The 26,006-nt window shown below is 45.1% G+C and overlaps 1 protein-coding gene across 3 annotated transcripts in view; it reads right to left on the reverse strand.

Annotated features, from left to right (window-relative positions):
* NOS1 (nitric oxide synthase 1) overlaps nucleotides 1-26,006 on the reverse strand; it is a 163,148-nt gene that overhangs the window by 60,404 nt on the left and 76,738 nt on the right. For 2 of the 3 annotated variants that reach the window (XM_025208574.1, XM_025208575.1), the window contains exons 1-2: nucleotides 22,486-23,216; nucleotides 2,491-2,623 (exon numbers count right to left, since the gene is read on the reverse strand). In XM_025208574.1, the coding sequence (XP_025064359.1) occupies nucleotides 2,491-2,623; nucleotides 22,486-23,216 (864 nt within the window). Of the gene's footprint in view, nucleotides 1-2,490; nucleotides 2,624-22,485; nucleotides 23,731-26,006 lie in introns of those variants that run through there. The other variant, XM_025208572.1, reaches the window with a different exon arrangement.

Below are 26,006 nucleotides of genomic sequence, written 5' to 3' on the forward strand. Positions count from 1 at the left end.
GACATGGACAGGCAGCACCCGGGGGGGGGGGTATTCTTCCTCCCTCCGGCCTCCAGCAGAGGGGACACCTGGGGGCCTGTTCTGGGCAGGGAGCCACCCGGCTGCCAGTGGGGTAGAGGGGAAACTAACACTGCTAACACTGCTCCCTGCCCCTCTCTGCCTCAGGGGCCATGGTGCCCCCCACCCTGCTGCAGGAGCAAGGGGGGAGTGTGGGCAGACCTAGCTCGGGTCCCTGCTGGTGGCACAGGGAGGGGGAATTAAACCCCTCTCTAGGCAGTTCAGTCTGGGCTGGCCACATCTCCCCAGCACAGCTTCCCTGCAGGCGAGGGCTGGCATTGCCTCAGTCCAGAGAGCCTGTTTGTCCTGTTACAAACCAGTTCAGCCTAGGCAGATTAGACTAACCTTCAAAATTTGGATCAGTTCAGCCACTGGCTTTTTGAATGCCTGTTCCTAGCCTTAGAGAAAAGTTTGTAGAGTGCAGATTATTCTTAGCCAGGAAGAGGCATATGCCAGGGCCACTTTTATTTCAGGAACTTAGAGTCAAGACAGAGGCAATATCAAAGGCTCTCTGATTCTTTGCTTAAATGTGTACCTGTTTTTCTCCTTGGGTTCTGTTCTTTACCATGTGATCTACAGTGAATTAGAGCAAGGAGATGGGGCAAAGTGTTGAGTGTGGGCTAGGCATCAGGAGTTCTCAATCGCCAACCTTGCTTTTGACACCTGTCCCATCTGAGAAATTAACCTAACCCAAAAAGTCCAGAAGCCAGAATCTTCACTACCATATATCTGGTGTGATCCTACTGACTTGGAGAAGATGAAAAGACTGCTTTCCTTCTTTGTCCTCTCTGCTCACCCAGGGATAATACATATTCAGCAAGGTGGTGTGAGAATGAATGGTTACTTGCAAAGTGCTAGGAGACAGATTAACATAGAAATATGCTGAGCAACATTTCTTAGCCCTGAGAGGGCATGTCCCCACAAGCAGGAGTGTGCTCTTGCATCAGCAAAAAAAGTAGCGGGACAAAATTGCGCTGCTACTTTTTGTCACTGCACATGCCCCTGCACACGCACTTTTGTGTGTGGCAAAGTACCCCACTTTGGGGAAACTCCCATTTCCCCGCTCCTCCTGGTTCCTGGTGTGCTGGAGGAGCTGGGGCAGAACTAGAGGAGGGGAGGACTGAGCCTCTGTGTCTGCCAGCACATGCTCCTGTGGCGTGCCACTTTTTTTCATAGGTTTTTTTTTTTTTTTTTTTGATACCAGGATTTCCCGGTAGCAAATTTTGCCCCCGTGTTGCAAATTTTCAGCAGGGGACACATTTTAACATGCCAGAATTGCTGTTTGTGGCACCACAAAGAGGTCTGCAGTGCCACAAACTGCACATGCTTGCATGCCTGGATCCGGCCAGAAAGGGCTATGCTCTGTAGAGGCGTTTTTAAAGCTGGAGCTAGTTCTGCTCTATCTTTAGGCACCACTCTGCCCATTTCCTGGAAATCCTGTTTCATGCTAGCAAACAATCCACATCATGAAAGGGGCAGAACTCTGAACTGTGTGTACAAGGAAAACTGCTTTCGACACTTGCACTCAGTGTGAGCTGCAGCTCCTCCACTGGAACCAAGCACATAGGGCACCACAGAAATTGGCTTCTGGACTTGATGGGCTCTAGCATCTTCTTGGTTGATTCCACTGAAATAAATGAGCCTTCACTGGCAGAGATGACCGGGGCAAGGTGCGGGGCCCGGGGCAAATCAGCCTGTGCAGGGCCCAGACACGGGAGCAGGGCGGGTGGTGAGTGGCTGGATGCAAAGTCGTCTCAGCTCTGCAGGGCCCCCAAAGTATGGGGTCCGGGGCAGTTGCCCCGATTCGCTCCCCCACAGGGACGGCCCTGTGCACTGGGTTAACTGCACAGAATATGGCTACGCGTAGACACAGAGGTAATCGCAACTGAGTCATTGCTTTACTATGGTCAGAGAAAACTTGGGCATACTTTCCTGAAAATACTGCTCCTACATGGACTCAATCAAAAGGAACAGTTCAGGGCTTCTTGTGCTCTGCTGACTTCCCCCTGTGTTAGTTCTAGTCAAGAAGCAGTCTCACACAGGGTCACAGCTTCAGAGAGACAGAAGCCTCGTAATTGGTTTATTAATACAGCTATTAAGGAATACCACTCGCTGTGCGGTAGCCCATCTGCAGTCCCTCTACTGCAGCACAATATAGACCTGCAAGAGCCTGAGCTCCCCTATTTTCCAGTGAAGTCAATAACCCTTGAGGAGCAGTATCTGCTCCTCCAGCATGCTCTTTTCTTCTGTATCCCTTCCAGACTGGCACCTTTAAATGAAGCCCCATGCACAAGCCAAACCTCTAATCTCCATCTAGCAGCAGGCCTTTTCTACATGGAATTGGACTGTACTACTAGAATCAGGCTGCAGCTCACCTGATGCTCCTATGCTTATTCCCTCACCAAGGGCACCCACAGGGATCACAGCACTTACCTGTTCCTTTTCCGAGTAGGGATTGTTAAGGACGACAGGCATGTTGTTCTTGCCCCAGAGGTCATTGAAAACTCTGTCATTCTCCATTCCAGATGATAAGGGCTTCTGGGACTTGTTATCTGCTTCCCTGCAACTGAAGAGAAGGAACAGTAATTATGGACTTCACAGAATAACACTTGGCTTGTTCTCAGTCTCAGATCTCCCTGCACTTACCCAACAAACAAAGCTAACCCATCTATGGCAAGGAGAAAGAACCCAGCCTGATGTGCCACTAGCATTCAACTCTGCTATCTCCAGTTAACTGGCTGGGTGTAGGATTTAACTTGCTCTAGACTACTTCCTGCAGAACTGGAAACTCAAATCTTTTGGGGAGGGAGGAAGGGACTAAACAAAACTCACCAAACTGACCAAGAGGATAAATCATCCTGATTTAGCTCAACCACAAACAATAGGAATAGTTTCACAGAAACAAATATAGTTCCTATAAACATCAGGGAACTGAAGTCCTCATTTGGCTAAGTTATTGAAGCAATAACTATGCAAAAGGCCACAACACATGTTACACTTATAACACTTTAACTGCATTTAAAATGTAAGAGTTTGCAAATTCAAGGATTAAAAAGTGTGTAAAGTGTGGTTGTATCATAGCAAACTCAGGACTTTTTCTGGGAGTATCTCCTGGTCATATTAACACGTGTTCATCCATCATACAACAGCTCCATGGAGATAATACAAGCACAGCTGCTGATTGCTGATCCCAACCCCAGCACTATACTGGACTCTTAAAGTAGCTCTATTGCTGTGTCAGGGCTGGGACCGACAATCAGCAGTGGCACTGCATGGGAACCATGGCTCCCACTGCATGGCTCCCAGTGTGATGCCAGGGCTGGGACCAACAATGAGCATGCTTCACATAAGAGATTTTGTCAGCAATCATGTTAGAAATTGTAGTAAGCATTACCATGCGACTGCTCAGAACACATTTTAACTTTGAATGCAGTACAGTAATGCTCACTATAATCTATATAAAACATGTGATGTGTCCCATGTGACAAAGCCCTTACAACTTTGCTTTCTGAGAAAGACTACACCAAACCCTAACAACTAACTACCAGAAGACCCACCATCAACCAACACAGGAACCAAGCCAACATAAGTAATATCTTCTTTTAGTTACGTGTCAGGCTTTCTATCCCCCTACACACTTCCTTAAGCACTCTACTGTACAAAAGAATAAGAACAAAACTGACACAATAAGAACGTAATCAAAAATACACTCCTTCAATATACAAGCACTTCAAAACAAAACAGAAGCACCGGCAAAAAGGAGATGAAAGATAGGTCTGCTAGGGAATATTCTAAAATGCCTTTGGGAATTAAAATCTCTGTGTTTTTTCCCCAAGTAGAGAAGATGAAAAATGAGCTGGGGAGCCAGGAGTGGAGAATTAAAAGTTTGTAGCCTCGAGCCCCAAAAGCATCCTATGCATGTGAATTCTACTGAGGACTACAAAGGTCCTCACATGTGTAAATTCAGTCAGGTTTTCAGGGCTGGACAATTACATTTGGGAAGACGCACTGTAAAACAAAGAGCATTGGTTTTGCTGTCTTTACTAGATCAAAACTAGAGTAATGCAAAGAAATATTGCTTTAAAAATACACTGTTCTTAATTAATCCATGAATCTCATCCCCACAATATCTTACTGAGGAAATTTTTTCAGTAGGGTTAAAAACAGGTGTCCCAGGGGGTCCGCACCCCCAAACAATCAAAGGTTAGACTCCACAATTATATCAGTTAGGATACAATGTTTGAATAAATTGCCCTTCATGCTTCAGGAAATAAATGACCCACTTGTTCGCTGTGATTGGGAAGAAATTTCTTTTTTACTAATGCTATTGCTTAGTTGCACATTGTTAGAGATTCCCAGATTACCAGACTACTTTTCTGGGGATTGTTCTTCTGATTTGCTCTGTCCGTTTCATTTTTCCTTGAAAAACTCATCTTTATTCCCATGAGAAAAAGAAAGATCTGAAAGGTCTTCCAGTTGCAAATCTAGGCCTTTATCCAAAGCTCAGTGAAATCAGTGACAGTGTTTCTATTCACTGTAAGTGTGCTTTGGGTCAGGCTTTTAATTAGGAATGCTGCATACAAACACAAGGTGCTCTGTTCAGGTAGCCATTTCCATTTTAGAAACTAGGGAAATGCAGATAAACAAACTAAGTTATGGGTTATTGTTCCCATGCAGGTGACTTCTGGTATAAATTGGATAAAAAACTTTATTGCCTTCCAGCTTGTTCTTTTATTCCAGTCACTAAAAAGTTCCTATTATGTTCATGGAGCAAAAAGTCTGAGCCCTCTGGCAGCCAAGTGACTTCACTGCTCTCCAGGGATATTTTCTAAACATCAGGTAGTCTCTGCCTGAAAGTCTCCTTTACATTTCAGACATTTCAAATCTGACAAACATTTCAACCAAATTTCAACAACTGCTCTCTCCCATCTTTAGGAGGAGGGAACTGTTCTTTTCTTGGCTTTCATGTGCACTATGAAAAGGTTTTGATCAGATAAAAGACATAACACCACCCAAAACTAATCTACTTCATTCAGAACCAAAGAAAACACAGTCCACCAACCCTTTGATAACTCAAAAATAATGGTTATGTGCTGCATACAGAATAAAATATATATTAAACCCACTCTGATTGCTCTGTACCCACTCCTGCATGTAGACTATGCTCTTCCTGGATGGGGGACAGGGCTGCGTGAAGGTTAGGGTGGTGATTCGATTCAGAGGAGATTCAGCTGATTCGGTGGCTGAATCTCTGAATTCAAATCGAGTCGGGGACAAATTTAAATGTCTGAATCGATTCAAAGCTCTCCGAATCTTCGGAAAAGATTCGGAGAGCTTTGATGATTCAGGCAGCCCCCGGTGGCTGCAGCAGGGAGCTGCAGCTGGACTCCGAGCTGGTAAGTAGGGGGCAGGGGAGAGGGGAGGGGACCATGGGGAGGGCCCCTGCCAACCCCCACTTAAAGGGCCAGAGCTGGCCCAGGCAGGGCACCCATGGTGGGGCTGGGGAAGCGAGGAGGGTTCAGGGGGCTTGTGCAGAGCCCCCCACACAGTGTGGGGCAGTGGGGGGCAGCAGGGATCACCTCCCACCACCCGCTGAGTCAGGGCTTTTTTTTTTTTTTTTTTTTAACAAGTGCTGGGAGCTAGGGCAGGCAGGTCAGCCATTGCTGGGCTGGGAGAGGGGCAGGGGATGGGCCTGGCTGATTCGGAGATTCGGAGATTTGGCAGCAGGCGAATCTCCAAATCAGATTTGACCGAATTGAATCGGGACAGTGATTCGAATCACTGAATCGAATCACTCTCCCCTGAATTGGCCGAATCTGAATCCAAAGAGAATACTAGCCACTTCGCACAGGCCTAATGGGGAATTCTTTATTTCTGTGGTACTGATTTCCCATTGCACAGACACCTCTGAGACTGTAAACATGAAATAAAACTCATGCCTTAGGAACACAATGCAAGCACTCTTCAGAGCATGGATTGCCCTTATCTTAGTTATCTTTCCTGTCCTAATTTCTGTAACAAAAGAACATCCTCAGTCTCTGCAACACAGCTCAGAAGTAGGGAATTATTATGATCTACATTTCACACATGGAGATCTGAGGCACAGAATACACAATGTAGTACCATACAGATACCTACACTGTAAGAGGCAGGGTCTGTTTGTCCAGACAAAGCACCATGTAGATGCAATGGTACTGCCATTGGCACCTGAGCTAGCTTAGGTATTAAGCATTGTATTATGCAAACCAGTGGTTCTCAATCTTGTTAGACTTAAGACACAACTCAGAAAAAAATAACTCTTCACTTCCACTTGTTTTTTGACAACAGAAAAATAATAGAGCAATTCTCCTGTTGCACAGAAATCAGAAAGACTGCAACAAGACAGATGTTGACATTATGGATTCCTATTTGAAATCTCTGGGTTTATTATCTTGGGAATCACGTTGCATACCCAATAGTGCTAATGATGTGTGGCACTGCACAGTATCCTTAAAAGGATCTCATGACACCCCAGGATACTGCAGCACTCTGGTTGAGCAGCATGATATACTCAGTCAGAGATCAAGGCTTAGTTTACACTTAAAGGTTTCTGGATATAGTTATCATGGTGAGAAACATAAAAATAGTGAAATAATAATAACATAATGAAATATAAAATAATAAAAAATAATAAAACCATACCCCTACTGATACAGCTCTGCAGGTAAACTTCATATAGACAAAGTTTTCTTGGAAAAATGCCCTCACATAAAAATATCCTGATTTAAGAAGCTGTCTGAAGCTATTCTAACAAAGGAGCTTCCTTGGTGATTTACTGGAGGGAGGTGGGGAGCAGGAGGTTGCCCAGATAGTTGGAGGGTAGAACAATCAAACCTTTTAAAAACAGATAGGGTCTCAGCCCCAAATTCACAAAAGTACATAGGGAACAAACCCCTCTCTATGATTTCAATGGGAATTAGGTGTCTGGGAGGATCTGGGCTTCAGTCGCTTGCCCAGCATCACACAGGAAGTCTAAGCTGAACTCCAGGGATTTTCAGAGTCTTAGGTTAAGTGCCTCAATCTTTGATCCATTACTCTGTGTGCATGTGCATGTGTGCGTGTATGCACACAAGTGTTATTAACAATGAACCCCTTCCTCCTTTTTGAGGCTTATATTGCTGCTATTATTTATTTGCATTAAACATCCATACCTAGAGGTCTTGACCAAAACTGGGCCCTGCTACTGTACAAACACAGAGAGATGCGATTCCTGACTTACAAGTAGAGAGAGATGCAATCCCTGCTCCGAAGGTCTTACAATTTAAATAGACAAGACAGACAAAGTATGAGAAAGGAAAGCAGCACAGAGATTTCAATGAACCTGCTGCCTAAGGCACCCAGCGGATCAGCTGCAGGCCTGTGAAAAGGATTTGGAGGTAAAATGCTGTCCCACTGAAGTCAACGGGAGTTTTCCTATTGACATAAGTGGTGCCAGGACTTTGTTCCAGACCTTTAAATCCCAGTCTAGTACCCTATTCATATGACTGCCATACAAATGAACAACACACTGACTTCTGCACAGAATCATATGCTTTGTACTGAGGAACACTGTAATATCCTCATTATACTTCAAACAGCCAAAACAGTCTTGAAATGTCTGTATACTGTTATAGATTAATATTAAACACCATGTATTATGCTGCTGCATCATATCCCTCTCCTAAGCCAAGTTGCTAAGAAAAATCACAGCTAATACACACGCTTCTCAACCACAGTACTGTCATGAGAACCCCCTGGTAGTGGCACCCTGGAGATAGATGCTGCTGCCACCAGGCAGAATTGCACCGCATGACCCTTTTTTCAGGAAGCATGTTGGATCTGAACTAGGAAGATCTGCAGCAGAAATGGCATGCCTTCACCCGTATCTGATAAGCCTCCTAAAAACAGAGGTATGCAAGACATTGCAGGACAGTTCCACCTGCCCCATGTGCCTCTATTTTTTGGAGACACTGTGAAGGACATGCTCCTGCCACAACTGCTTCCTGGTCTGGCTGTGAAGGAGGTGAGCAGCAGTGCAGTTCCACCTGGCCGCAGTGGTGGTGGCAATGGACTGATCACAATATAATTATAATAACCTAATCCATTGCTAACATAGTAATTAATAATAGAATTATTGTGTGTATATTATAGTATGCATAATATATTTACATTCATTTATTTATAACGGGATGCCACTAAATTTTGAAAATTTTTGGGGGGTGCCTTGAGAACCGTGGATATACACGATCTATTGTTTAAATGATAAAGCTGTCGTGTACCCACATACAGGTCAGATTTCCCAGTCTGACCATGAATAGGAGGAAGAAATGATGCAGTATCTGTCTCTCCTGGTCAGACAAGATGTGCTGATGTTACATTCTGGCTCTGCAGGCTGTATCCTGGCCAATGTCATGCCTCCCAGCTACCTATGGGCAGATCAGTCCCATGGTTCTCCAGGCTTCCCCAGCAGCAGGCTTTGGCTTCCTCTTGGCATTTCCAAGGACCTGTCTCTTCCCTCCTTCCAAATCCTACTATTCGCTTCTGCTCTCCTTCCCATATGTGATGTGTGTGGGGGGGAGCAATGGGGAGCACATGCCCCCCCCCCAGATTTCTGTGCCAACAATGGGGTATGGGTTGCAGCCTGGCTAGAGCCAGGGCCCAGCAGTAGTGGGGGTAGCAGCAGCACAATTTCTGTGCTGGTGGCAGGTCGTGGGGCTGCAGTCCAGCTGGAGCCAATGCCTGGCAGCAGTGGGGATAGTGGCAGTGGCACAGAGTTATGCCCTCCCCTCCCTCCTGCCAACACTTACGTATTGTCTATGCCCCCTCCCACAGCAAAAATCCTGAATTCAGAGAGTGTATGGTGGTATGTGAACCAGCATAACAACCTAGAACAGAGCTGGTGGGCACTTGAACCTGAGGGTATGCAAGCCCCCCTTTAGATGACAAAAGCTGACAGACATCCTGTCCAGAGGAGGAAAGCGGTCACGCACACAGAACCAATCAAGAGATCAAAAGTTTCCTTTTGAATTCATTGGCATCTGACGTCATGAGAAAACTTCCTGCCTCGAGCTGGTAACGGGGTGACATAGCTGCTCAGCGCAAATATGAGCTCAACAGGGCTGACTCCAACATACCAGATATTCTAACAAGACTCAAAGATGACACAGAGTATATGCCTGCAGGAGCCCCACCTAACCCTGTTGTTTCCAGGAAGGTATATGCAAGCTCATCCAAGTGGCTGTTTGTTAGCATGTTGGAATCTCAGCAGGTAATAAATTAGCAGCAGCAGCAAGTCGATTACCCCATATATAATCTCATTGTCTACACACCATCAAAGCCATAAATATTGCATGTGCCAAGGGCATAGAAAAAGACCAGACGCTCATCTGAACTCATTTGTACAGTCAGCTACCTTGTGCATTGCAAGTAGGAAGTGAATACCACAGCTTCACCCCTCCATTCTTCATTCAGCACCAAGAACCTATCCAGAATCATCTAAGCGGGAGACAAAACCAACCATCTCATGCTAACAGCAAAGGACCATGATCATGGCTGAAAGAGTGGTTGATTTGAGGAGGAGACATTATAGCTGTTTTGAAATATCTGAAATGCTGCCATAAAGATGATGGAGAAGAGGTGGCTTTTTGTCTCAGAGAGCAGGATACAAAGTAAATCTCAGGAAAAGTTTCTTAACTATAAACAGTGGAACAATGGAACAAATCATCTAAGGGAAGATTGGAATCTCTTTCTTCCCCAAAGAGATTGAACATGCATCTTCCTGGAATGATTTAGGAAAGGTGAATCAGTCTGGATGAAGCATTAAAGCCCAACATTAATCCTATCCCAAACCTCACTAGAGGTTAAAAACAATTTGCTTAATTATGCAAATAATTGCATTTCATCCTACAGCCCCCTCTTTGTTTGCAGGGATGTAAAGAGAATGTGACAAGATTCTGCAAAACAGCCTGTCCTCATGAGGTTTCTAGCTTTGTGTATCAGATGTAAGAAATCTGGAGTGCGAGATAAGCAGCAAAACTTCTGAAGGAAGCATATTTGAGTGAGAGTCAGGGACACCTCCTTTCCTGTGGCCAAAAATATCCACAGATTTACTGTGTAGCTGTCAGCAAATTGCTACCCCTTTTTGTGCCTCACTTTCCGCATCTGCAACAGGAAAATAAAACTACTTTCCCACTTCTGTACGGCTGCATACAGATGTCACATCTGTCCCAGGGTAAACCATTTTTATCCCGGGACAGAGTGCAGTTATACAAACATCCATACCTATTGTCCTGGGATAAATCCTAAAAAAGTTTCCTAGATAAGAGGTAGTAACAGTTTATCCTGGGATACTGCAAAGCACATCTGTACAGCTATCCCAGGATTGCACTATTGAATCTATGGCAGAAAAGTGACACTGCATTCAGTCACTCACTAACCCCTGATTAGAAGGGTGATATGCGTACATGCCAATCCCAGGATGTGTTTCTCCAAGACAAACACAGGTCCAAGTTATCCAGGGACAAATGCAACATCTGTTCCTAGCCTAAAGTTAATTGAAATTCTTAGATAAAGGCCTTGATGGCAGTGTATATGACAATGTTACCTGAACCAAGTCACCAGGAGTAGTATTTTCCAAAGCATCTAAAAGATTTATGAGCCTAAGATGTATTTTTAAATAATTCAAGAACTTAAGGCTGCCTATACATGTGCTCAGAGGGGGAGGGTGGAGGCATTTTAATTAGAGAGGTTCCCAGGCAGCCCCTTTAATTAAAACACCTCACTAACACCTGTATTAAGCCTCCATGCATTTAAAAATGGCCACGGGGTGCTTTATCTAAACCAAATTCAACAAGGTTTAGTTAAAGCACCCTGTGGCCATTTTTAAATGCAGGGGGGTTTAATGCATGCGATGCTGTGACAACACAGTGGTGTTTTAATCAGAATGCCAATGAGCACATGTATTTGATCCTAAGTGACTTTGAAAATTTTACCTCAGATCTTTTGAAGACTCGCATAGCTATCTAGAACCTAAGGGCTCTTTGTCCATGGGAGCAATTCTACTGATGTCACATTCACTGATTTTGTTAATACTTTAGCATGTTCATTTCAAGACCCTCTCTTTGTAACGGGATCCTATAGAACAGAATGTTGCTCTGCAAGTAGAAGTCATTCTAAAGCAGTGATTCTCAAGTAGGGTGCTGCAAAATACTGTTAAGGGTGTTGTGGGGTGCCACACAATGTTAGCACTTTTAGGTGCACAAACACCTACACATGATTCACAAGATAAACCAGAGATTTCAAGTAGGAACCCATAGTGTCCAAAACATTCTGACTGGCTGTGGTTTGAGTTCTTTGCAACAGAAAAACTGCTCTATTATTTTTTTAAAAGTCAAAAGATGAGTGAAGGCTAAAAGCTGGCATTTTCTGATTCTAACAAGGTTGAAAACCATGGTCCTAAAGTAACCTCTCTCAGAAGAGATGTAAAAATTTAGAGATGTATCACCCTCAGAAGAGTTCTGGCTTAGAAGAGATGAAAAAGACACTGTTATCTTTTGACTAATTTGAGGATTGCACTGAGTTTAGCGTGATGAACCAGAGCAGAAGCTGCATAGATAGTCCTCAGAGAGCTTTCTCCAGAGCCCTCCTGAAAAAAAAAAATAATAGAAAAGTTGTTTTTCTGGGGAATACTCCTCTGAGTTTACTTGGCAGAAAGTTATCTCAGATTTCTTATACATAGATCAGAAAAATAACTATCTTCTGTAATCCCTGGTAGTCAATTTGTTTGAGTGGATAAGGGCTTGGAGGTCTACACTCCTAATGGCATTGGTTCTGTTATCAAAAGTGGGCACATCTACACATGCACTTTAATGTGCAGTAGTCTACTTTACTGCACGTTAAAGCATCACATCAAAAACCATGCTAATATGCTAATGCACAGTAAAAATAGGCTATTGTGCATTAAGCATCACTAAAAAAGTGTGCACTCTTGCTACTGAGTATTAGAGCAGCCTAATGTGCCTTTTTTAGTATTTCACATTAGAGGTACTAAATTTAATGCACAATAGCAAAAGTGCATTAATGAACATGTAGACGCATGATTGTACTTGCCCCAGCAGGTGAAATAAAAAATACAATCTATAGGAATCTGTGTCAGTAAGAGCTGGGAGGAAAGCTGTGTGCTTGCATGTGCTCGTTTTTCTAAGCTACGGAAGAGAAGGATGTTTTTTTCCCCATTGCAATTTGTCCTTGAGCAAGCTTGATGCAAGCTTTCCTCTAGCAAAATTCTATACGCCTTTCACTCATCATCAACTAACACAGGCCAAGGTGGGGGTTGTATATGGCTCCCTCACCTTCACCCTCTGCCTGGTTTTCCTACATTCTCAGGTAGAAGTTCACATTCTGGAGAACATCTTGGAGAAAATCACCTAGAATCTACAGTCACAGAACTGTTAATTATGCAAACACCTGCACATGATTCACAGGATAAACCAGAGATTTCAATTAGAAATCCATAGTGTCCAAAACATTATGACCTGCTGTGGTCTGAGTTCTTTGCAACAGAACTGCTTTTTTTGTAGTCAGAAGATGAGTGAAAGCTAAGAGCTGGCATTTTCTGAAGGGTGCCTTGAGTCTAAAAAAGTAGAGAAGCACTAGTCACGGCAATGTACATTAGGTGGTAGCTAGAAAAACCTGCTACTGAGATTTTTTTTCTCTTTTATTTAGGGCCAAGCCAAGGTCAGAATTCAGACAATCACCATCACCTGCATTTATGCGCAGAGGCAGGACTAAGGACAAGCCAACATAGAAAGGGGATCATGTCATGTCCCAATGAAACACAAACTGCCATGGGAAACAGAAGATAGTTGCTCAGGGCAGCATTGTGCAGTGGTTAAGGGAAGGAAGTGGAGAATGCCAAAACCAACTGAGACCAAGGGAGTTACTTAAAGAGGCAGGATGCAGTAATCAAAGTTGGAATGGTACCAGTGTATTGTTGCCATTCTCTCAGAAAGAACCAGGAGATTATAACTGATCAAAGTAGGAACTGCTTTCTCACCAATAAAGGAACATTTAAAATGCACCAAATGCTAAGGTCTGGAAGCCTCACTAAGGAGTGCATCAAGCAGGAAGTTAAGTGTATCCAATGTCTTGGTGGATTAACAAACGATTTAACTGATGAGGCTGCTCTTAGCTGTTTATGAGTTGTAGTATATTGTTAAGCTTTTATTACATGCCCTGCAGGGGTTCTGAACATCCACTATGCTAATGACAATGTTAGACACGGAACCAGATCTTAAAGTCCTTACTGCCCGCAAACTCTCATGGATGTCAGTCCGGATTTGGCCAGTTTCAGATATTGTTTTATAAGTGTTCCCCCTGTGCTGTGTTTTTCTGCAAATGAACAGCAACCTTTGACTTTCAGCCAAACTATCTTACTTTTAATTAAGCAAGTTGATGAAAAAGAAAGGATTAAAATCAAGTCCCCCTGGAAGAGCTCACTGTCCATGCAGATGCACCATTGCAATCTACTTTGAATAGTGTATGAAAAAGGGCTAGCTGCCCTGAGAGAGAAAAATCCTGGAAAATTTCAAGGGCAGTACAAATGAAACAAAAGGCAGAACTGCCAAGTTGCCCCACACCTGTGGGGAAGTGTCTGATCTTAAGCATCAGTTACACTCTTTTTCTTCTATAGATATTGAACTAATATGTGTTTGGCCCTGCTATCATGTGAATTATGAGGGGCTGCAATCTCAAGACAACATTTGTTCCAGCTACTCTCTCTTTGTGGGCTAGGATTACCACACTTGATCTGAGCCTACAAGAGGCTGAGAAATTATGCTACTTGTGTTCAATATATTCTACCTTATCACTAGTGCCTTGTGACTCACTGCATGTATATTTTCCTTTCAGCAGCCCAGTCAGTCAACAAACTGCATGTGAAATACATACTGACAGCCAACTTTCAGCTTTTTCCTTATAGGCAAGACTGGGTTTTGATATATCTAAGAAATTGTTTGCTCTCCCATTCCTAGGAACGCTGGATTCTCAGGGTATTTATTTTTGTGCTATTCTCTGTGGAACGGAGGCCTTGTAACACTTTCAATTGTTCCTCATTTTCAACCAGTGAAACATCGTGAACTGAACCAGCCCAAAGGCTGAAGCATGGTTTTGCTGAGAGCTTGGCTATTACTCTCACTAGGACCTGGGATGTAATTCACACTTCTAACTCGGCCACAACAAGCTCGTTCACTGATTCTCAACATGAGTGCCATGAGATCCTTGTGCCATGGGGTGGTTCCACAATGTTAGCAATGGTAGGTACACACACGATTCACAAGACAAATCCAGAGATTTCAAACAGGAATCAGTAGTGTTAAAGAGATTCTGACCTGTTGTGCTCTTTCTGCTTTCTCTGCAACAGAAAAGCTGCTCTATTATTTTTCTGTAGTAAAAAATGAGTGAAAACTAAGAGCTGGCATTTTCCAAGGGGTCCCTTGAGTCTAAAGAGGGGTGAAATGAATCTAAAATGGTTAAGAACTACTGTCCGAGTCGGAAAGCTAGGACTGGCTGCACATCTGTATTGAAGATGAAGTCTGCCTATGTTATAGGATCACAGGAAAGTAGGGCTGGAAGGGATCTTACAAGGTCATCTAGTCCAGTCCCCCTGAAGAATATATTAGGCATATTTGTCCCACATACAGGTCCAAAATTAAGTGCATTCTCAATCATAATGTGGTAGATTTACTTGAAAAGGTACAGGAAGGAAAGTGGACAGGAAGAAAAGAATAAATGTAACTTTTTAGAAAACTATAGAGCCTGCATGCTGGGGGTAGCCTTCAGCATTCCCGTTATTAGATCTGGTAAGGGACATTTCAGCAGAACCATTTTCCATCGGGCCATGCTACTCTAAGGAAATTAAAAGCCTTCCTCAAAATAGGATTGCCATAGCCAGAATCCCAATTAAAAAAATAACTGGGTTAGATAAAAGGAGAATGTCTAATGATGCCAGGTCATTTCACTTTAATATTTTTGTAATGTAACAACAGAATATGTTTTGTTTTGAAGTACCTGTTATTTCTATTTTTAAGTTATAACACAACATTTAAAAAAACCTCTCAAAATGTGAACCAAATATTTTGGATTGACCTATGACAATTTAAAAAAAATCTTCCTCAGAGAAGTGCAAAATGTTCCTTTCTGACATAAGATAAACCAGTCTCAAATCCATCACAGAATGACCTCCCAACCTTGGCCCAGGTCTTTCTCTAATGCTAGTACTATTGTTTTTGAGTTGTTGGGGTTTCTTTGGGGGGGTGTAGCATTACTGCTGTGGTTTTGCCTATGTATTTATTTTTATAAAATAAGCCTTAGAAAGAAAAACAAAATAAAGAAACAAGAAAAGAGATGGGACATGACCACCCTCTTCATGCTAAGGGGCTAAACTAGAAAGAAATAGAGCAAGGTTAGCTGGCAATGAACAAACTGCATCCTATTTTTATCCAACAGCCTATAGAGGACCTCTTAGGCCCCTGGCACACACTCATTTGATGGTCCTACAGAGTCTCTATCCTAGGATATGTTAAGTGCCCTGCTCCACAACTTCTGGGAGCTATGGGGCAAGGCAGTCAACTGGCCAGGTTGCAGGGAGCCCCATGGCTCCTTTTAACCTGGCGTAAGAATGTGCCTTGTTCCTCAGCTGCAGCTAGTGCTGTGGGGCATGACAAGCCCCACACTCGGTCATGGGGAGCTCCACAGCTCCCTGCCACCTGCACCCCAGCCCAGCTGAGCTCTTCTTGATTCAACACCCTGAGAACAGCCAGATGCAGCCCCATGCAGGGCTGCACCACACAGCTGCCAGCCTGCCAGCTCAAGGGGAGGGGAAGCAGTCAACCAAGCCCTGCCATACAGCCGATACCAGAGCTACCATGCCACACATTCAATTTAAGGTGCAATGGAAACCAGACACAAAAATATCACACATTTTGTGGAATATTTTTGTGTCTGTTTCCTCATTTTGTCACATCATTAACTGCTAGAACATGTGGCCAGGTTACTATTTATGGTGAGACTAACCGGTTAATTGTATCTTAAGTGTAATGTCTGCCAGGGGCCTTTGATGCTTTCCTCATCATGGCTTTCTCCCCATGTTGTGACTGGCTGGATGGCATCTATCTTGGGCACTTCTTTTAGGCGAATACAGACCATTGATACTTGGGATGCAGTAAAGCTATCTTCTGTCAGCTTAAACTTCTAGTTTTCCTTGCGTTTAATCTTATGAGTAGGTCTAAATTCTCCAAGTTACTCAATATTAATGCAAGGAAAACGCTCACTGATTTCAGAAAGAATTTGTCCTGAACAAGAACCCCAGTATTGGGCCCACTGTGAAGAAGCACACTGTCAGGTCTTTCCCTTTGTTCCAAAGGATCCCATACGTTCTGCACATGGGAATTGTTTTATGGTAATGAAATATTCTGAAGTGTACAGTGGCTGTTTAAACAGCACATGCAAGAGAAAAGCATGCTACCTGAATGAAACCACAAGAAAAACACAATTATTCATAGCAGAATGTACCCAGGGCCAGAACTCCTACTTAAAGAGAAAGTGCCATGGGATTGTTAATGTTGGTATGTAGTCTGGACCACCCGTCTAGGTCTTCTCCAAAAGATGGCTTTCCAACACCAGTGCCCCCGAACAGCATGCAAAAGCATACATTTAATACGGATTCAGGCAAAGGAGTATCCTGTGCTGAAACCATTGGCACCTAGGATTTGCCTGGAGCTCTTCTATTCCAATTCTGACTAGGCTCAATGTCATTTACCTTGTATGATCTGAAGAAATTACAGCCAAGGTGTTACAGCTGTATTGAACTACTGCCTAACTATTTTATAACCGTTTTTGACATCTACCACAGTAGCATTCACAGCTAAGCTGTTGTCTAGTACCACAGGCTTTGCATGCTTGTCCTGCAGACCAAACCATCTCTCACTGTGGGTGCAGACACATGACACATTAACACTAGTTTGTATGCCAATGTAAATTTCATTGGTCTCTGGAGCAAACAGATGCATAGCTCTTCCAAGGTGGCTGCATACTATATCTCCACTAGGTGTCAGGTGAGCTAATAATAATAGTTTCAGGTTGAGCAAATGGCTATTTGGGGATTAAATAGACTAGGGCTGTCAATGTATGACCTGTTCTCCAGTGGAATTTACACCAGTATATAAAATAAAATTGACTTTGAAAGACAGCATTAACTTGAAGAGTGACTTAAACCTTTGTAGGGCTGTGTGATGCATGTCCTGTGTAAAGATACCAGTGTAAAGACATTGTGTGCCCCCCACCCTATGATAAGGCCTTCCTAGTGCCCCAGCTCTATTTTAGACTGAGCAGATGGCCAAGGAAGGGGTTCATCCATCTTCAGTCCACTATGCAGTTCTGCTTCAAGTCTCTAGAAGCACTTTTTGCCCCACAAAGTTGTTCTCTGACTTCTTACTGTAATGTTACTGCTCTTTTAAAGTTATTGGCCTCCTCTCTAGCAGTGAACCCCTCCCCTCAAGAAGAGCAGGGTTCCCAGCCTGAGAACATTCAAACAAGCCACAGTTTAAATCAAGCTGCTGGTACTATGAATTTTCTGTCCTACGAACAATTTTATCCCAAAACGTGATGAATTGCCTAATGCTTCTTTTCAGAATTTCTTGAAACATTTTGATTGGCCCAAGGCAAACATTTTCTTTCAAGAAACACAAAAAGGTCAAAATCATTCTGCATAAAATAAATGTCAACATGAGGTCATTTCCAAATGGGATGCATTAGCGTTTAAAAGTAAGGGGAGAAGCTTTAAAAAAATGTTGAAATCGATACAATTAAGTAAAAAACAAAAATCAGGTTTGCCAAAATAGAATTTTCCAATGAAGCCTTTTCAGCCAGCAATATCTAAAAGCATTCATGCAATGCATGACAAATTCCAATGTGGTCAATACGTGGTGCTGTAGAATAGGGCAGTCCAAATGGCATCCTGCAGGTTGCATGTGGCCCATGAGTGTTTAAACTGCAGCCTGTGAGTGGTTAAAGTGCATGGCCCTAAAACCGAGAGGGTGAATGCCACTGCTGCTCCCCTTCCCCACCATTGCTGGAAGCCAAATAATCTTCAGCTATTGTTGACCATCCACATGAACAGCAGAGGAAAACAGGAGGTGAGTGGCAGTGGGGTCCAGGGCCACATCAATACAGCAGCTCTGGCACCTGCACCAATAAGCCGGCCCACCTCCAGCAGTGGGGTGGCATCTGGCCTACAAGAAGTCCCGATGTCTGGATCCAGCCTGTGGGACTGAACGAGTTGGACATCCCTGCTGTAGAACGCAACCCAAGTTAGTGGGAGGGCTGAAGGGTATGTCTACACTGTGTCCCCTCAGATCTCAAGAGCAGCCAAGGGAGGATGCTCCCCGAGGAACTTCACTTCTGCATTCCAGGTTTGGTTGCGAGTGGGAACAGGAGAGTAGAGCATGATTAGGCCCACCTCTCCTTAGGACACACTGGGGATATCATGCAGACATACCCAAAGAAGCCAGAAATATCTGAGGCCCTGGGCCATGCCATTACTGTTTCTATTCCACAATGGTTCCTCTCATCCTTATATTAGTCCCTCAGCCTTTGCTGAGGTCTTGAGAGAGAGATTTTAAACATTTCCTGAGGATGCCTGTGCATTTTTATTTGATTTGTAACTTAACAGTAACCTCTCTAATTTAACACTAACAAATTCCTGATGGTCAAATGGAGGACTGCTTACAACAGACCTCATTAGGAATTGGATGTTGCTAGGCTTTTGGCATACAAGGGTCTTTGGCCCATTGCAGGTGATGCTCAGCATTTCATGGGATCGGGACCCCAGGAGAATAGAGCCAACTCTATGCCAGGGACCTGAAGCCACTTTCCCATTCATCTCCATACAGAGCTGATGGTTCTGCCTGAAACCTGCTTGGATGAGCGTGTTTTGAAGTCAGGTAAAGTCTACTGTGGAAGAGATTAATAGAGCAGTGTGGATTTGTTTTTCCTGCAGATCAATTCAAGTTGGGGGGGGGGAGGGGGACGCAAATAAAAATGGAAAGACTTTATCTAGAAACAAATTTTTCCATTCAGAAGAGCTAGTGCCTCATGCCCTGAGTCTCAGATTATGAGCTGGGCTCTGTGTCCAGGACAAACCTCTTTAGTGCAACACCATTTCCCTCTTAAGAGATGACAAGACTCCAGTCACTGCAAAGACTACAGCTCATGAAGACATACTCCCACGCTGCCTGGCCTGCAGCATAGTCATGATGGCACAGAGCTCAGCTTAAATACCTGAATACCACCCCACCCCCCCACACACAAACCTGTCTCTCACCTACTGACCACCTCAATTTACATTTTAACTGATGGGCTTTCTTGCATATGTACTGGCCTCTGGCTGCTTTACCACGCCATCCAGGATACAGATGCTTCCTCAGCCTGATGAAGGGTGTTTGTGCCTGAAAGCTTGTTAAGAAGAATTTTTCCAACTATTTGAGTTGGTCTAATAAAAGGTAATCAGATTTACCCGAAGAACCTTGTCTGCCTACATCGTTGGACCAACATGGCTACAACCTACACCCCTGAATATTTACCCAAATGCTCAGGCAGGTTTTGCAGCCTGTGCTGGACTCCCTGCTACCATGGCAACATTTGTTAAAAGTATCTGGCATAGCTAGGGTAAAGTGAGCTGGATCATGCCCTCACAAACTTCAGTCACTGCAGTGTAGTCATACAATTAGTGAGGCACCACGGCCCGTCATGGGGGAGCACAGCCTGATGGAGGAATCCATTCTGTAAGGCATTCTGGGGCAAAAGACGCCACTGCAGCATTTCCACCTGGAAACGTTTGGCTTTCATTTTCTTTTTGGAACAAAAAGAAAATAAAAATTATATCCAGAAAAGCACGCTTTCAATCGTCTCACTAAAAACTTAGTTCTCCATCAAGTCCAGGTTTTACAGAAAATTCTTAACCAGACGAGTTCGTTATACAAAGCTTGTTCAACTGCTGCAGCTTCACTAACAGCATCTGCCATCTCCCCCTCTACTGTCAGCATTTCTAAGCTGTCAGGGTCAGAATAATTCCCAGGTAAGGGCTGGATTCCCCCTGCCTGGTTGCCTTCCTTGTGTTCCCAGCCAGCATGCCTGTTCCCTCAGCTCCAGCAGGATTCTGACCGGCCAACCCTGCCTTGGACGATACTGAGCCCTCTCCAGCACTGGCCTTCCCTGCTCTAGCTCTGGTTTCAGCAGTGGGGAGAGGGCAGAGCAGTGGTCAGACATTTGCTGGTGTAGGGAGGTGTGTTTGGGGAGATATCACCTCATTTTTTTGCCCCAGGAAGTGTCAAGCTGCCAAGAAAACAGTGGCTAAAAACCCAGGCAAATCTCCCTCAGCACCAGCGAACTTTGAGTCTCTGCCATTTCTCTCCCTCCCCACTGCCAGAGCTGGAGCTAGAGCCTCTAAAGGGATGGCACAGGTGCAGAGCCAATGGGAGATGAGACGATGAGGTGCCCCCCAGCTCCATTCTGGCACCCCGCTACTACCCTGGCAGTACCTGGGGCTTGCGCCCCACTCGTCCACCCACTGCTATATTACTGACTACATCACCCACTAATATTGAGTCAGGTAAGTTTAACTTTTTTCTGGAAGGGTTGGGAAGCAAAGATAATATTGAGCTCATAAAGAGCATCTTTTGAAAATGGCTGAGCAATGGGTTCTCTTACTAGAGCCCTAGAGGCGCAAGCTTCAGCCCTTCTCTGGACTTGGGCTAGAGACCACTCCAGTCAATCCATCTGTGAATACATATCTTGCCATTTGGGAGTTCTGTGAATAGCTACCTCACCACTTGGGCTGTACACAAATGCTAGCCACATCATGCCCTTGTATGCTCTTGGCTCCAGAAGCCAGCACACCTTAATTATGACAGGCCGATGGGCTTGCTAGGATGAGGCAGATTATGAGCGATTGAGAAAACACTTTTTAACCATGAAACTCAAAGCATCAGCACTAAAGTGGGGGCTAATAGCACTAGCCTAATTTTATAGATGGGGAAATAGATGCTCAGAATTTTTCCTAAAGTATACAGAAAATCGATTGCAGAACCAGGAATAAAACCAAATCCTAGTCCACCACATGACTCTCTACACCACCTTGCTAACACAGGTGAATTAATGGACAGGCCAGCTGAGCACAAGCCTAGGGGCCTCTACCAGTTCAGGGCCCTGGGATCCTCATCATCAGGGAAGTGAAAGCCACAGTTTTAAACTCCCAGCAGGGAGACAAAAATGGTGCCAAGTTTAAAATCAAAGTATTTGCTTCCCTGAGAGTTGGAAGTGGGGACCCTCCACCAATGGGGCTGGAGATGAGGCAGGAGAGCCGTGCCACGCCTGGGTGAGGGGAGGGATGGGGAGGTGGGCAGGCTGGGTGGTGCTCTACCTGGGGAGGGAGGGGCACAAGCTGGGCTGGAAGAGCCATGCTCAACCTGTCTGGGGGAGGCGGGCAGTTGGGGCCAGCCCGGGCAGGGCCAGGCCGGGACAGGGGCACCGTGCTGCACTGTGCCTTTGCAGACAGTGGCACTGGGAGGGCCTTGGGGACTATAGCCCCCCCAAATTCATCTTAGGCCCCCTGCAGCCACCCCTCCCAGTGCTGACATCTGCCCACAGAGACACAGCTTGGTGCTCCCAGCCTGGTCCTCTGCCATCTTCATGGGAGCACGGGACAGCTGGGGAGCAGATCCCTGCAGATAAGTGTAATAGGGGCCGGGCAGAGAGCGAGACAGGTGGCTCACGGGGGGGAACGACACACGACACTGCCTCCATTTGATTGAGAGTGGCCGGGGGGGAGGTCCTGTGAGAGGAAAGAGAGTGTGTGTGTGTGTGTGTCTGTCTGTCTGTCTGTATATGTGGGTGCATCTGTGCGCGTGTGTGTTCATGGCAGGGAGAGTGTGTTTGTGTCTGTGTCCATGTGCAGAGAGCAAGAGTAGAGTGCACGTGCCTGTGTCTGTGTGCACATTTGGTCATAGCGGGGGTGGGGAGCAGAGAGAAGAGGTGGGCATGTGCCCTCCCAGCCCAGCATGGTCTGCCCTGCCTCTCCTGCCAGCACTAGGAGGGGAAGGACCCCCCCTCCCTCCGCTGCAGTCCAGCTCCCATGGGGGCATGGGGGCTCTAATTCTGTGTTTGCCCAAGACCTCTGTACACCTTAATCCACCTCTGCTTGCTAGCCCAGCCTTTGATGGAGTGTTACTTCCTCCTCCCACTTCCCTTCTCTTCCCATTCTCCCTTGCTCTAAATCTGACCCCGTGAAACTCATTTGTCTCAAGTTACCAAAGCCAACCCATTGCACCAAATGTAAAAATTTATGGAGGGACCTACCAGTCCACCTGGATTTCTACATCTCTTGTGTGTATCTTGGAGGGCGCCTCTCCATTGAGTTCCTTACTGCCGCTCTTCAGGAGGTCCAGGACTGGCTCTATTTCTTTCAGCAGTTCATTGTTTTCAACCCCACCATTCAGGCAAGGATTGGCACTGGCATCATCCTTTCCGGTCAAAGAGTCCTCACCTTTGGTGCTGGCAACCACACCATTGAGGTGCATAGGCTCTGTTTCTTGTCTGCTCTCTCTAGCCCAGGTTGAACTAATGGAGCCCATGGTGTGGTCTGTTCCTTGCTGCTGCTCTTTGCTGTGTATGCTTGGATTGGACAAGTCAACTGCCTTTGCACTTGGGCACAGGGGTCTAGTTACTCTAATAGTTTTTGGTGTTCCATCACCAGTAAAGGTGGTCTCCAGGTGAGTGGTGAAGCCCTCAGGGCCCCTCAAAATGAGAACCACATAGGTCTCAGAGGCTATGCTCCTCAGGATCTCCAGGGCACTTTCATAGTTCATGTCCACCAGGGGCCTGCCATTGACAGCCAGGATAATGTCCCCTGCCTGGATGAGGCCACTTTGCTCAGCTGCCCCTCCCCGGATTAGATCAGAGATGATCACAGGTGGCTTGCTGACACGCTCCTTCACCAGAAATCCAAGGCCCCCAACCTTGCGCTTGAACAGTCTCACTGAAATGACGTTGGGCTGTATCTGCTGCACACTGAATACATTCTCTTCCATTGTAGCCTTGGATCTTCTAGCTCAGGGCACAAGACCTTGAGACCAAACAAGAAGTAACTAGCCTACTGTGGCACAGAGATCAACAGTTGAGAACAGATCACTGTTTCTCTCTGCTTGGGCACTCTTTGCCTTTTGAACAATTTGCCTCGTAAACTTCTGTGGAGCATCAGTCATTACGCATCATTTCCAACTCTGTCTCCTGTAGCATAAGTTCATATATTTATTCATCCATTCCTCACTCTTCTCTCTCTCTCTTATGTAATATAATGGAGCTAGAAGCCCAGGTAGCCTTCAATGGGAAAGCAAGAGCATGTCACAAACAGAAGGCTGGGCTGGAGGGAAGAGGCAGGGAACTAAGCATCTCTCAGCTGAACAGAAGCTTGGGGATAAACACTAGAGGGCCGATGTTGCAGCCTCCAACCATCTCTTGACCTTATGCTTCGGACTTGGTTCACTTCACAGATATCCCCACAGCTTAGTTTTTAGGTTTGGAATAGGCCTGGAGCTTCTTTATCTGTAAAGGAGAAGAAAGAGAAAAAATGATGTTGCACAGAGCTCTATACAGGCCCCATAAAGAGGTCTGCATGTTGCAGACACTGAAATACATTAAATATGAAGCATGCCACACAGATATCATTCCCAAGAGTGTTTCAAAAGCAGGCTGTAGCCTGCAGTGGGACTGATTCCATACTATTCATACTTCAATTTATATATGGATGCTAAGCAAAATAGAGGAGAGGAACCCCCACTAACAGACATTTCCATGACTGTGTTCTGACACGGCAGTATCCAACATTTGGTGCAAATGAGATTTATGGTCAAATCCTTAGCCGGCTCAGATTGGCATTGGCTCAATTAACTCAATGACACTGTGTTGACTTACATGAGATGAGGCCCCACATCCTAAAAAGTATCTTCAAGAGCCAAAGTATCCCTGGCAGAGATGGCTGATTAGCAAGCAGAAAGGGGGATAAATTCCACTAAGGGTAAGGGCATGTTCCCCATCCCCATCCCACCCCGCATCTTGCTTTGGATCTGAATACGGAGTTGGAAAGGATGTTTCAAAAGAAACAGTGAAGTCATAAACAAAGATCAAATGATAAGGACCCACGCTGGGTGGGAGCACTTCTATGATCAATTCCAATACAGCTACCTCGAGTAACACCTTGCCTCAAACAGTCCCGCAGAAGTCAATGGAGCTACTTTAGAGCAAACCAGAGTTAGGGTGTTGTATCTTGTTCCTGATCCATTCCCTGCTGTCACTGAGACAAATCCAAAGTGTTCTTGCAGTAGGGCACTAACTTGAAGGAGACAAGCTGAGGAACTGCCCTCTCACTGCCCCTGAAATTCAAACCCTGTAGAACAATTGCAAAAATAAACTGCTTCAACTTATGGTGAGTGGGCTCATGCAGTGTTCCTGTGTGTCCAGAGAAGCACTCTCTTGAACACATCTTGCTGACCCACTATCCTTGAGAGCAGCCAAGAGCTGTCCTTGGAGGGGCATGGCAGGCCTCAACTGGAGCAGGTGGGAGAAGTATGCTGGGGAGATCTCAACAGGGGCCAAGAAGAGATGCATGCAAATTATCTAGGTAATGTTTTCTAAAGCACCCAAAGTCCCACTGCCTGCAAGTGGGAATTAGGTTCTTAAGTACCAGTTTGTTTTAACAAAAGCATGTCAGTAGTTTAGTCACTTAGTGGCTTTAGAAAATGTTATCCTCCAGTGCCACATTCCAATCCATAGTTACTTTGTTGCAACCGAAACCTGAATTTCAGAGGGACAATTTAGAGCAGGATCAACAGCCTAACATTTGGCCTGTTGTTCATACTTCACTGAGCCTGCAGAATGGAAGCATTTATAATCTAAAGAAAATGGTCTCCTATCCCCCAAACTGTGCATGTTCTGAGCACTTGGATTTTGTATATGCCGCATTCTCACTCAGCAGTTCTTCTTCCGAGCACACAAGGAAAAGAGCAGGACACCAGCCAAACAGCAGCATGGGGGCTGGTTCAGGCAACTTGTGCCCTTCTAACATGGAAAGCAGCATTTGCAGTTGGAATTGCCTGCATGCTGTAGGCAGGGGCAGGATTCCTCACACTTTGGATAAAGAAGGTAAATAACTCTATAACCATGTAGGAAATGAGCACAGCACAGGGAAAACTAGTGTCATGAGAGTGACACCACAGCAAGGCATCCTGGAGAGAGCAGAACCCCAGCACAGTGTTCAAGAAGACCAGGTGTCCCTGGGAGCAGAGTCCCACTGCACCACGAACCAGAAGCGTTGCTGCACAGGAACAACACTAAGAGAAGGCAGCAAGCTCACCACTACCCTTCCCTCTGTCCCCAAAATTCAATAAGTAGTGGATCAGGCACTCAGCACTGTCACTTTCTCCTCTTGCTATATGAAAGACACTGACCCAAGGCAAACTCTCTACAAGGCTGAGTAATTTGTAGTTCCACCCAGACAGATGAAAAGGCAAAATGAAAGAATTGGCCATGACAGCATCAAGGGCCTCCTTAGCAGAACTTACACTGTACAAGAGTGGCCTTAAGTCCCCTTACTCTGCTGTGCAGCTCCAGTTCACACTGCAGTGATGTGCAAAAGGTAAACGCTGTGTGCATTTCACCACCTGACCAATGGGCAGGTTAGGGCAATTTCTCTGGTAGACACCCCATTTCCAAATGCTGCTAGAGTCAGACCCCGATCCAAAAGTTTCTTAAAACATTTCCAAAGAGGCAATATCTCACATTTCAAATGAGCCAACATGTACAACAGGTATAGCGGGGGGGAG

The sequence above is a fragment of the Alligator sinensis genome, unplaced genomic scaffold, assembly GCF_000455745.1.
Source record: "Alligator sinensis unplaced genomic scaffold, ASM45574v1 scaffold692_1, whole genome shotgun sequence".
Classification (NCBI taxonomy): domain Eukaryota; kingdom Metazoa; phylum Chordata; order Crocodylia; family Alligatoridae; genus Alligator; species Alligator sinensis.